The following is a 14,342-nucleotide window of genomic DNA, read 5'->3' on the forward strand; positions in this document are numbered from 1 at the left end:
GTAATGAATATTGGTCACCACATTCAACACTATCAATGATTAACTCATTCGACACTAGATATCGGCTCAGTGCGCATGACCCCGGAGTTCCAGTCAAGCGCACTATGAAGCTGGGTGTACGCGTCCTGTCTTCAAACTGAAGTAATGTGCATGACTGAAACTCCGGGGTCATGCACTGAGCCGAAATTCAGTGTCGGATGTAATGGCGGTGGAGAGGTGAGTGAAATCATCCTCTGATGCTGCGTATTCATTAGCATAATAGCACGCCCACAGGGATGTACTAACATGCTAATGGAGCCTACTAGCCAGGGGAACTAACTCCCAGGGGACTAGACCCCTCACTCCTTAGCATATGATATAAGATCTTTAGAAATACTTTTCTAAAGCTCTCTTTATCTATGCTAGTGTATACAGGGACCACTATGCAGGGATTAGCAATATGCACCCAGAACTGCTCGTGATTCTGGGTGCATATTGGACCTGACAGGTTCCCTTTAATGTAAGTAATTGTTATCCCTAATTATTAAAGTTAACAATTCATGAAGGAGATGAGGCTGTAGAGTTGAAGTTTAGTTTATTAACTCATGATAAGTAGGATATGCCATCACTTTTGAGTCACTGGGGTTCAGACAGCTGAGAAGCCCAACAATCCTGAGAATTGAGGCACCTCAATGACTGCAGGCAAAAATATTACGTCCTAAGCAATCATAGTCTAATCTCCGCCGGCTGCTGCGTTCTGCCTGTGCCTGTTAACCTCTTAAAGGGAACCAAACTTCAGGATTTTCATGTATAAGGTGCAACCAGTGCAGTACTGGCTCTATCAGGCACAGGCTGTACATACCATTAGGGTGCAGCTCGGGTGTTTAGTTAGTGAAATCCAACTTTATAAAGTTTAAAAATTCGTGCACTTTTTGATTGACGTGTGCACCTCTCTCCTAATGTCCGGGTGCCAACCCCGCCGCCATTTTTCTGAAGAGAGAAATTTACATACGGCCAGTGAGAGGGAGGAATAGGCGGCGGGGGGGCGGGGATAAACGTCAATAACACGCCCGGACATTAGGAGAGAGATGCACATGTCAATCAAAAAGTGCATGAATTTTCAAACTTTATAAAGTTGGATTTCACTGACTAAACACCCGAGCTGCACCCTAATGGTATGTACACACTGTGCCTGATAGTGCCAGTACTGCACTGGCTGCACCTTATACATGAAAATCCTGATGTTTGGTTCCCTTTAAATGGCACTGTCAAAATTTGACAGAGCCATTTAAATCCCCACCATGGTAAATCTGTACTCACTGGTCTCCATCGGCATCACAGTGACATGATCAGGTTGTCATGGTAGCACAGGGTCATGTCATGACTCATGTAGCTAGCCTGAGTCACTTCCTGTTTCAATCTGTCGGCTGCTGCCAGAGACAAGAGATGAGTGCTGATTCTTATAGTCCTTTATGGGGACTAGTAAAATAAAAAAAAAACCCCTAAAAGTTCAAATCACCCCCTTTTCGCCCCATTGAAAATTAAAGAGATAAAAAAAGTAAAAAAATATACACATATTTGGTATTGCCGGTTTCAGAAATGCCCAATCTATCAAAATATAAAATCAATTAATCTGATTGGTAAATGGCATAGCAACAAAAAATGTAAGCGCTAAAATTACATTTTTTGGTCACCACAAATTTTACGCAAAATGCAATAACAGGTGATCAAAATGTAGCATTTGCGCAAAAATGTTACCATTAAAACATCAGCTTGTGATGCAAAAAATAAACCATCACTGTCCATAGATCCCGAAAAATGAGAACGCTACGGGTTGCAGAAAATGGCGCAAAATGTATGCCACTTTTTTGGACAAACGTCTGATTTTTTTTTAAACCCCTTAGATAAAAGTAAACCTATTCATATTTGGTGTCTACAAACTCATACTGAACTGAGGCATCACACCGTCACATCAGTTTTACCATATCGTGAACACAGTGAATAAAATATCTCAAAAACAATAATCTAATGGTACTTTTTTGTAATTTTTGCGCATTTGGAATTGTTTTGCAGTTTTCCAGTGCACTATATGGTAAAACCTATGGTTTCATTTAAAAGTAGAACTCATCCAGCAAAAAAACAAGCCCTCATATGGCAAGATTGATGGGACAATAAAAAAGTGATGACTCTTGGAAATAGGGGAGCAACCCCCCCCCCCACTGAAATACGGAAAGTTGGCCGGGAGTGAAGGAGTTAATCTTGTGTCTATCTGTTTCTAGCGCTTTTCCAGTCTGTCTCTGGCAATTTGTGACCTGCCAGCTGCTCCAGTGTTACATGGAGTGCACTGGAGGTCACAACTCAATTCATGTCTATGAGATCCTCATTCTGGCTTTCATAGATTTGCATTGAGACCTTGTTACGTAACTTCTGACTTCAGGCTGTCATAAGGTCCAGGCACAAGTCTGCGCAAGAGAATCAGATTGGCATCGGAAAAGGTGAAGCCACTGGAAGGTGAGTACATGACAGGGGGCATGGGACTTAAATTGAAAGTGCCAATCCAGCAATGAAAAAAACCAAAATGCTTAAGTGGTGCTTTAAAGAGGTTGCCCACTACTTGGACAACCCCTTCTCATTCCCATGTGTGCCCCCATAAAAATTAAAAAGCTTATACTCACATCTGGCGCCGGCGCAGTCCCAGCAGTATTGGAACTCGTGTTCTCAGGGCTCACATAACATTTTGTTATGACATGTGAGCCCAATGCCCAATTACCACGAGTTTCCTTCTCCCCGTCTTCAGATGGTTAAGTAATTTACAGGAAGTGGGTGCTAAGTTTGGCCGCTCACTTCCTGTTGATTACTCCTGTGTCCAAAGGCATGGAGAGGGCAGCCAGCGCTGCGCTTGCAAGTCATAATAATGTTACATGAACCCTGGGAACCTGGCAGCAGAGGCGAGTATAAACTTTTTTTATTTTATGGTGGAACACATGGGGAATAAGGAGGGGTTGTCCAAGTAGTGGATAACCCCTTTAATAACAAATAAAAGCAACATTACATACATGTGTATACACAGAGGAAACTATAAATAAGGTACTCTATAAGTTTATGATTAAAAGCGTGTTAGATCGAAACATGGAGACCGGCCTGTGTCTACTTTTTTCAATAATTCTATGGAATAAACAAAAAAACAATTTTTATCGAGAAGATTTATGGATGCTGGATTTTTTTCTCTTGGACTATTACTGCACAGGAGCCAGCCTGTTTCTTTCCATGTCTATTATATAGAATGACACGGCACTTCTATTTTAAGGAATGGGTGCTCTGGTAGGGCGCCATTCTTTCACTAGCGGTAGATTCCGTGTGATTCTCTGCAGGAGGTCTATTCAGATGCATTTCCCTAATTGAATTAAGCCTGTTGTCCTACTTAGGGTACCTTCACACTTAGCGATGCAGCAGCGATCCGACCAGCGATCTGACCTGGTCAGGATCGCTGCTGCATCGCTACATGGTCGCTGGTGAGCTGTCAAACAGGCAGATCTCACCAGCGACCAGTGAACAGCCCCCAGCCAGCAGCGACGTGCAAGTGACGCTGCGCTTGCACGGAGCCGCCGTCTGGAAGCTGCGGAGACTGGTAACTAAGGTAAACATCGGGTATGGTTACCCGATGTTTACATTAGTTACCAGCGCACACCGCTTAGCTGTGTGTGCAGGGAGCAGGGAGCCGCGCACACTGAGCGCTGGCTCCTTGCTCTCCTAGCTACAGTACTACAGTACAGTGCTTCACACACAGCGAGCTCACTGCCGAGATCGCTGCTGAGTCACGCTTTTTGTGACTCAGCAGTGACCTCATTAGCGATCTTGCTGTGTGTGACACTGAGCAGCGATCTGGCCCCTGCTGCGAGATCGCTGCTCGTTACACACAGCCCTGGTTCGTTTTCTTCAAAGGCGCTCTCCCGCTGTGACACACAGATCGCTGTGTGTGACAGCGAGAGAGCGACAAATGAAGCGAGCAGGGAGCAGGAGCCGGCGTCTGGCAGCTGAGGTAAGCTTGTAACCAAGATAAACATCGGGTAACCAAGGTGGTTACCCGATATTTACCTTAGTTACCAGCCTCTGCAGCTCTCACGCTGCCTGTGCTGCCGGCTCCGGCTCTCTGCACATGTAGCTGCTGTACACATCGGGTTAATTAACCCGATGTGTACAGCAGCTAGGAGAGCAAGGAGCCAGCGCTCAGTGTGCACGGCTCCCTGCTCTGTGCACATGTAGCTGCATTACACATCGGGTTAATTAACCCGATGTGTACTGTAGCTAGGAGAGCAAGGAGCCAGCGCTCAGTGTGCGCGGCTCCCTGCTCCCTGCACACACAGCTAAGCGGTGTGCGCTGGTAACTAATGTAAACATCGGCTAACCATACCCGATGTTTACCTTAGTTACCAGTCTCCGCAGCTTCCAGACGGCGGCTCCGTGCAAGCGCAGCGTCGCTTGCACGTCACTGCTGGCTGGGGGCTGTTCACTGGTCGCTGGTGAGATCTGCCTGTTTGACAGCTCACCAGCGACCATGTAGCAATGCAGCAGCGATCCTGACCAGGTCAGATCGCTGGTCGGATCGCTGCTGCATCGCTAAGTGTGAAGGTACCCTTAGTGTCTCCTTATATCTCTTTATTCGGCCCTGCAGGTTTCACATCTTTCTCCTGTGAACATCTCGTCATAAACATGACATTGTTGTCCATCGTATAAATCTACTCGTTTCCCCCAGAATTCTCTCTTTTTCTCCTTTGCACAGATCATCTATTTCTCCACATATAGCCAGTTCCACTGACGAAGGTCACTGCGTTGACCGAAACGTCTTGTAATATTTGAATTGTTCTATATTTTGAATAAAGTTTTCCTTTTGCATCCATTTTGGAGTGCCTGGTCTATCTTATTTTTGTTTCTTCCCATGCACCTCGGCCTTCAGGATGTCCTAATTCATTCATGGTGAGCTGATGTTTTTTTCTCTTTTTTTGACTCTCTACGTATAGCATTTCACAATTAAATAGGAAATAAAATTAGGTGAATTGTTACTTAGTCATGTCTGCTCTATTTGTGTTCTTTGTCTCATCTGGAACTCATATTTTCCCTTTCTCGCTAATATTGCCATAAAGCACATAGAAAAACAGCGTGACACACTTACACTTTTTTTAATGATCATTTGTTTCTGGACAAAGCATCAATTACTGGAGCTGACTCATGCAAATGAAAAAAATCACTATAATCTAGGAATCGCTAACATAGCAATCAATTGAGAAAATTTGCAAATATCTAGAAGGTTTTAATGAGCACAGCTCACTTGGGGTTAGATAATCACCAAATAAACACCACTGAAAGCTATATGATTGCAGGAGGTCAATAGCTTATTTTACCAGTCTGAAAGATAAACTACCCATGAGTGAGTATTTCTACTGGATCGCCTCTGGGGTACTAGAAAATTAGATATCCCATGACAACTGTTTAGCTATAGGAGCTGGCCAGCCAAACAAGAGAAAACTCTTAGGAGTTGTCTACAAGGCTCTCATGGGCAGCATGAACCAGACACTGTTTACATTATTGAGCCTTGTATATTTTACTCTGAAACACTGCCACATTTCAGAGAAAACATACATTGAAAAGACGGCTATGGACCATGCATCTTGGAAGACAGGTCTGAGACCGATGCCCGGCAGCTTCACCTCGTCCCATTAATCTAGACTGACAGGACTCTCCCTATGTGCTTATGTAGGTATAGACATGTCAGTTTAGCTGTGTGGGGTGGGTAGAAGCTGCTGCATTGGACTGGTCACCAAAAAAAATTAGTCCCTTTCCAGCTTTGCAAATTATTTCTTCTCTGGAATGTCGCAGCATTTCAAAGTAATATACACACGGCTGCAATAATGTAGCCAATTCCTAAGTCATACTGTTTGTGGTTCAGGCAACATAAATCTACAGTCAGATCTCCCATCTGCACCCACATTTATGTAAATATTTTCAACATTTTGTGCTTCCACACCATTTTTTTTTTACAAGTTACCGAAGAAATGAGTAGAATTTGGCTTGGTTAGGGGCAGAGATTTTCCATAATTACTACAGACATTGTAGAAATTGTGGCTCTATGCCTGTTATAGTAGCTGTAGATTTTTTTTCTGGCATGTGGGCATCCCAAAGATGTGCTAAATGTATTAGGAGCAGTGCACCTCTTAGTAAATTTGGCCCATTGTACTCCACCACACTTCAGTTTCAGACTGGCGTATGACGTTTTAACATTATATGAACAAAAGTCGTTCCTGTGCGGGTGTCACACGAGACGATCTATCGTGCGATATGTCATCGGGGTCACGGTTTTCGTGACGCACATCCGGCATCGTTTGCGACGTCATTTCATGTGACACCTATGAGCGTCTCAGAACGATCGCAAATCGGTTACAAATCGTGTATCGTTTACACGTCATTTATTTTTAAAAAATTGTTCATTTTTCTTTGCACCGGTTGCTCAGCGTACCCGGGGTAGCACACATTGCTCCAGGTGACACCCCGGGAATGAGGAACTGCAGCTTTCCTGCGGCCGCCGGCAATGCTGAAGGAAGAAGGTGGACGGGATGTTTATGTCCCGCTCATCTCCGCCCCTCCGCTTCTATTGGCTGGCGGCTGTGTGACGTCGCTGTGACGCCAAACGTCCCACCCCCTTCAGGAAGTGGATGTTCGCTGCCCACAGCGACGTCACTCAGCAGGTAAGTACATGTAACGGTGGTTTAACGACTTTGTGCGACATGGGCAGCGATTTGCCCGTGACGCACAAACGACGGGGGCGGATACGATCGCTCGTGCGATTGCACGATAGATCGTATCATGTGACGCCCGCATTAGTTAATGTAGGGGTATAGCTAATTAATTACAATTTGCCAAAAACAACTTAAAACCCCTAAACTAAAGACTAATTTTCTATATTAAAACATAACTTTTAATATTTAGTATTATTAATTCAAAAGCACAGCACACATTATTAAATCCAGTTATAAACTTCAATGGCTGTTTGTTTCTTTTACTCTCTGTAGCAGTAATACCTTGCCTCTCAATAATTAGTATATTGTGGCTATAAAAAGGCCTCTAATCCAGCTCTTGTGAACCTATTACCCTCCAACATGTTTCACCAAGCTGGCATCATCACGGAGATACCTAATGTTAGTGCCTCAATCCCCATGATGATGCCAGTTTGATGAAACCTGTTAGGGAGGTAATAAGTTCACAATTTTAATTTAGAGAGCAACAATTGATTATACTATAGCCCACTACTGATATTTGGAGCTGGATTAGAGGCCTTTTTCTAGACACAATATGCTAATTATTGAGAGGCAAGGTATTAAGGGTGCTTTACATCAGACGATCTATCGTGCGATAGATCGTCGGGGTCACGGTTTTTGTGATGCACATCCGGCATTGCTTGCGACGTCGGCCTGTGTGACACCTCTGAGCGATGCAGTATCGCTCCCAAATTGTGAGTCGTGTACTCGTCGCTAGGTTTCATAAAATCATTTATGAAACATGGCGCCGGTTGTTCATCATTTCCGTGGCATCACACGTTGCTCCGTGTGACACCACGGGAACGATGAATATTGCTTACCTGCATCCCGCAGCTCCCGCCGGCTATGTGGAAGGAAGGAGGTGGGAGGGATGTTTACATCCCGCTCATCTCCGCCCCTCCGCTTCTATTGGCCGTGTGACGTCGCTGTGACGCTGAACATCCCTCCCACTTCAGGAAGTGGATGTTCGCCGCCCACAGCGACGTCGCACGGGAGGTAAGTACATGTGACGGGGGTTAACGAGTTTGTGCGCCATGGGCAATCAATTGCCCGTGACGCACAAACGACGGGGGTGGGTACGATCGATCGTGAGATTGCACGATCGGTCATCTCGTGTAAAGCAGGCTTTACTGCTACAAAGAGTAAGAGAAACAAACAGCCATTGAAGCTTCTAATTGGATTTAATAATGTGTGCTGTGCTTTTGAATTAATAATGTCCCCCGACGAAGCACACCACGCGAAGCACGTGTTGGGACGCCGGTCCCCACGTGTACACCAGGGTAAAATTGGTGATCTGCCAGCTGGGTAAGCTAATCTGCCTTGTTAGGCTATGCATTGAGACTTTGTCTTTCTCATTGCTAGCAACTCCTTGCACTTGCATGTGGGCATTTAGTTGCTTTTCTAAGCATTTGTGCAGATCCTCTGTGAGATCTGATATCCTTCCCTGGGTCACGTGGGGTTTCTTCCCCTTCATCACGTCTCATACTCTGGTTCCTTTCTTGTTTATTGTCTATGTTATACCCTATGAATTTATTGAAAATAAAATGTTTATACATTTTAATCACGGTGTCTCTTGGGTATTTTCATACTTGGTAAATTCAAAGACTCTTTAATTTATGAATCTAGCATTTTTTGAGTTGTTGCCTATTATATGTTACCTACGGATCCTTTATGTTTTATTTTACTGCTACAAAGAGTAAGAGAAACAAACAGCTATTGAAGCTTCTGATTGGATTTAATAATGTGTGCTGTGCTTTTGAATTAATAATGACAAATATTAAAAGTTATGTTTTAATGTATAAAATTAGTCTTTAGTTTAGGGGTCTTTAGATGCCTTTGGCAAATTGTAATTAGTTATAACATTATAAACACACAGCATTTCAAACACACTAACTTTCAAAAAAGGTTAGACCCATCATTGTGTACCTTACCTGAAGGTAATGGCATGGTCTCAAGGAAGATTTTATTTCCTGATGGACTAGGGGTTTATCCAAATTAAGGGATGATTTTCGATAGGCTTCTTTCGCTTGGCTTACGGTAAGTGTCGACCAGGAGCTCCTTTTCATATATTTTCCTTCTGGGGTCATTGCAAGACCTTCACATGCTGAACATTTCATGTCATTGTTACTTTTAGAAGTCTTAAGGGAAAGATCTCCAAAGTGTCCCTGCAGAGATTCAGGATAACAATGAGATATATGGTCTACATGATGTCTATTCATTACACTAGGGGTTCTGTAAGTGCTATCACTGTCCAAATTATCATCCGAACTCCACCACCCTGTCATCCCAGTTTTATGCTTGCTGTCTGGTTTCCTGTCCTTACTTTTACTCCTTTTGCTATGCTTTGAATAGTGGCCATGATGATGGTCATCTCCACGACTGTCTCCTTTTGTACCATTTACATTGCCTTTTGATGATCCTTCTAGAGAGTGGGATTTTGTGAAAAGTTTCTGTACAGAGTGAACAAGGTGACGTATTCTTCCAGGGCTTTCTGTTCTCTGTTCTGTAGCGGTGGATGTCTTTTGATATTGTAATGTGTGAAATCCATCTCGGTGCAGCGGAAGTTGTTTTTCAAATTGATCCAGTAAGTTTGCAGGAATTCTGTTAATTTTACTACTACTAGTATGTGAGACCGCACAGTCATCACGGGTTTCATAATGAGAACTATAGTGCATTCTTGGAAAAGTGCTACTAGACATGTGATCACTCATCATAACAGGCATCATCATGCATTCAGAATGAATGGAACTCCGTGGGGAGCAACGGTGATGGTCCATTTGACAGCTCTCTGTAGGACTAAGTAGATATGATTGCCTAGTTTCTTGCCCATGGTGCCCATGATCATGCACATGTTCACAATCCTCAGGAGACGATAAGCCACAAGTATGACCAGAACATAACTGTGATTGATTCCTGCTACCGGATAATCCTTTCATATTCCTAAGGGCGGGAGAATATTTTTCTTCATTGAAGTGCTGGGAAGGAGACCATGAGTATTGCTGCTGATCTGAAAAGAAAGCAAAGTAAGATAGACCGTTATAATCAAATAACTTCTACAAAACTCTAGATACAGTATACAGCAGTAGGAAATCTTTTTTTCTATGACCATATTTTACTTGATACATTATCTTAGAGATGAGTGGACCTGTTGAAGTTTGATTCAGTGGGTTCAGCTGGACTTTAGATAAAGTTTGGTTTGGGACCCGGACTTGACCTAAACCCCAATAATAGTCACAAATTGGGCAGTTCAGATCTTCGCCTACATGTAGCCAGCCATAAACAGGACACTTCCTGGGGTGGGTGGTCGGGTATTTCCATTTTTTTGTTTAGTGCGTACTAAATCCGATCACGCTGTTGTTACTCCCAGTGAGAGCCGATCAAGCACTACAAGCAGCTCGCACTGGGATGTGGACCGAGCGTTCTCAAGCACAGCAATGTGAGTGATGTTCACACGTAAAGCACCCAAACTCCGAACCCAAACTCTGTTTTTGTGTAAAGTCTGTGTTTGGTATGTACACCAAACACCGAACTCTGGTTCACTCATCTCTACACTCAGTTATCTGTGCAATGTTTAGAAAAAAATGTAACTGAAAAGTATCTATACATTCAACTTAAAGCATGGAAAACCAAGGAATATTTTACAAGTGATTTATGAAACCCTGGCCGGTCTACATGTCTACACGTTTACAGTAATAATCCACCTATTCAACACTTCTTTTTTAACAACTATGACATTTTTAGATTGCAAAAACTCTTTGATGATTTACAGTATGTTCATATATCTTTATAGTAATCAGAATTATATTTTTCTGATCCATTAATTTTTTTCATTTAGTGCATGTGCAGACTTAAATGATAAACTGCAGTACATAGTAAGCTCCTGTCCTCCCTCTATTAATGGTATTGTGCAGACAGAATTTTGTTATTTAATCCTGGGTCTATGAGTGAGAGCGGTGTTGTTTGTGTGTTGCGTGGGGGAGGTGTGCACCCCCATCGTGCTCCATCCCCCATGCTGCGCACCCCCCATCGTGCTCCATCCCCCATGCTGTGCACCCCCCATCGTGCTCCATCCCCCATGCTGCGCACCCCCATCGTGGTCCATTCCCCATGCTGCACACCCCCCATCGTGCTCCATCCCCCATGCTGCGCACTCCCCATTGTGCTCCATCCCCCATGCTGCGCACTCCCCATCGTGCTCCATCCCCCATGCTGTGCATTCCCCATCGTGCTCCATCCCCCATGCTGCGCACTCCCAAACGTGCTCCATCCCCCATGCTGCGCACTCCCAAACGTGCTCCACCCCCCATGCTGCGCACTCCCCATCGTGCTCCACAGTCACACATCAGACAGTATACACGCACACATCTGATCGCATACACTCCCACCCCACTTCTGCCTGTGCCCTCCGGTGTGCGGTCCCAGCAGCTGTGCTGCACGCAGTGCTCCTCTGCCTTCTGCCAACACGCACACATCCTATCGCATACATGCACACATCCTATCGCATACACGCACACATCCTATCGCATACACGCACACACACACTGACGATATCGCACATACGCGCTCACACACTCACAACATCCGGAGATACCACATGCTTCTGGCCATGTGATCCTCCAGCAGGTCCTGGAAGGTCACTGAACGCACAGTATCGCCGCCGAGAAGCAAGCGATATCACGGGATGTTGTGAGTGTGTGGATGCGATCTGATGTGTGTGTGAGGTGTGTGTGAGAGTGAGTGTGATCTGATGTGTGTGTGTGTCTGTTGTTATGTGTGTGGGTGTGTGTGCGTTCCGCCGCTGCAGGACCTTGATGCGCTCACCTGGGAGCCGGTGTACGCTGGTAACCATGCTACACAATATTACATGGTTACCAGCGTACCCCGCCCCCCGCTCGCACGGGAGCCCACACCAGCATACGCCGGCAACACCAGCAATGCGAGGGTATGTGTCAGCTGGGTTGGCGGTGTACGCTGATGTGGGCTCCCGGGGGTACAGCACTCACGGCGGCGTACGCTGATGTGGGCTCCCGGGGGTACAGCACTCACCTGGGAGTCGGGGCTCTGTGTCGTTTTGGGGAATGCATGCAGGGGGCGGGGCCAGAGCGAGCATGCAATGCGTGAGGGGGGCGGGGCGTGGCCGAGTTGCCAATGCGTGCAGGGGGCCGGGGTGAGAGGCCAATCCGTGTGGGGGCGGAGCCTGGGCGAGCGGCCAATCCGTGTGGGGGGGCGGAGCCGAGGCGAGGCAAACGGCCAATCCGTGTGGGGGGCGGAGGCGAGGCGAGGCGAGCGGCCAATGAGACGCTTGTCGCGGTAAGGACAGAATTTTGGAGCAAGACAGACAGACAGACAGACAGAATAAGGCAATTATATATATAGATTGGAGCTGTATAGTGCTGCAGATCAGTAGGGGGTCTAGATGCTGAGAACCCCAACGATCACTACAAGCACCACTGTGAAGTGAGCATCTTGAGGTCAAAGGTTGATGTAGAGACTCAATAGTATAGTCTGTGGGTCCATTCCCCACACTCACGGAGCAGTGCATGGACCCATATTGTTTCTATCAAGTCTATAGGAGCTGCTCACTTCACAGTGGTGTTTCAAGCAATCGTTGGGGGTCTCAGGACTCAGGCACCCTGATGTGCTGCAGTTTTCAGGATCTATATAGGGTAAAAACATATTTTTCAAATTATAGGTACACTTTAAAAAAATAAATAAAAAAATAACAATAGAGCTGAATGTAAGGTCGTAGTCATTTCAATTTTGTGTGGAAAAACAAAAGAGCAGTATGTAAGGTCGCAGGTATTTCAATTATGTGTAAATGAAAAACTGTTTTTCTATAACAAAGTGAAAAAATATAGTGCAAAACAAAATGTTCTATCTTTGGCAGATAGATAGATTTGAGTAAATAGTGAAAAGTATTTTTGTGATCATGTGTTAGAAGTGGAATACAGGTATACATAACGTATATGATCTCTGAAACTGGCTTAAATACTATTGCTTTAAATAAAACCCATCACTTGCTCAAAAAATGGTGTTAAATACCTTGTAAAAGTCCGTTATTTAGCGGCGTTTTTCTAAAAATGTGATTAAATTAACAACTGAGTGTTACTATAACACTTGTCAAAGTAGTCTCCCTACACTGTAAGCAGTGATTGAACATGGTCAATATACAAGGACACACCCCAACCTGTAACACCAAGTAATCAATATTTTTAATAAAATTCTAGTAGAAATAAGCAGTACAATACAGATCTAAGAAACAACAGTTCTGAATTATTATAATATGAAGAGTGCAAAAGTTAACTAAAACGTATGTCAGGAGACTGATAGGTCCACTTTAAAAAAAGTCCTCTTAGTATTCAAGTTTCAAATGAACTATTATCATGCAAAATTTTGACAAAAGTGAATCAGTCTTATGAGATGTTCTTTCATTATATGTGTCTCTTAGGCCCCTTTCACACATCAGTTTTTTGCCATCATTCACAATCTGTCGAATTTTGAAAAAAAAACGGATCTGGCGACTGACGCAGCTGGATACGTTTTTTTCTCATCGACTTGTATTAGCGACGGATTGTGATGGATGGCCTCATTTTTCATCCGTCATTCAACGGATCCGTCGAAAATTGTTTGTCCGGCAGACGGAGACAACGGACAAAGTAACGTTTTTTGTCTACGTTGTTTGGTAGAATGGAAGCCTATGAGTGCAGGATCCATCGTAATCCGTCAAATTACAGAGTCCGGTTACGGATTCCGTTTTTTTTTTTAACTGAGCACGCTCCAATTTATTTTATTTAGTATCAAATAGCCAGCCAGTCAGATCTGTAGAAAAACGGATCCGTCACATCAGTTTTTCCATAATCTGCGAAGGATCCGTCGATCCGTCAAGCCAACGGATTGTGACTGACGGCAAAAATCTGATGTGTGAATGGGGCCTTAGATATAAACAGAAGTCCCTTAAACAACCCATTGTCAAAACATAAGAAGAATGCAATACATTGACATATCCAGGGGGCAGGCGGGGCACTTGCCTCAGATGCAACCGGCAGAGGAGTGCCACGAGGCCACCTTATGTGGCTATCCGAGGTGTCTCCCAGGCAGCTACAGTTTACCGTTAGCCAGACTGAAAGTCGACAGTTCTCTGAGCCGGATGTCAAGCGGACAGCTGGCTTAGAGAAGGTGCAGCATACCGGCTCCCAATGATCAATTGTACTTGCATCTTTCTGATATGAGTACAATTAAAGCCCTGACCACTGGCACTTCTGAATCAGGGCAACAACACCAGTATGATTAGGTCAGCTGATGATGCTGTTGACGCCACTGTTCGGCGCCACAAAGGCATATACAGAATTGGTAGTATGGGCTCCAGTGGAGCTAAAGACAGAAGATTCATTGTAATTGGGAAGGGTTATTTGAGGACACGGTTTGGTGAACAAGGGGGGAATGAGTGCTGACACAGAATGAGGAGTGAAGGGAAAATGGGTGCTGATACAGAATAGGGAGCGGGAGTGGGGGGAATTTTAGGACACAATTTGGGAAGCAAGGGAGAAGATGGGT

At 44.6% G+C, this 14,342-nt stretch overlaps 1 protein-coding gene across 4 annotated transcripts in view; it reads right to left on the reverse strand.

Moving 5' to 3' along the window:
• Positions 1-14,342, reverse strand: part of DLGAP2 (DLG associated protein 2) — a 738,892-nt gene that overhangs the window by 234,712 nt on the left and 489,838 nt on the right. For all 4 annotated transcript variants that reach the window (XM_075340329.1, XM_075340327.1, XM_075340330.1 and 1 more), the window contains one exon: positions 8,720-9,795. In XM_075340329.1, the coding sequence (XP_075196444.1) occupies positions 8,720-9,795 (1,076 nt within the window). The remainder of the gene's footprint in view (positions 1-8,719; positions 9,796-14,342) is intronic.

Source organism: Anomaloglossus baeobatrachus, chromosome 3 (assembly GCF_048569485.1).
Source record: "Anomaloglossus baeobatrachus isolate aAnoBae1 chromosome 3, aAnoBae1.hap1, whole genome shotgun sequence".
NCBI classification, from domain to species: Eukaryota; Metazoa; Chordata; class Amphibia; order Anura; family Aromobatidae; genus Anomaloglossus; species Anomaloglossus baeobatrachus.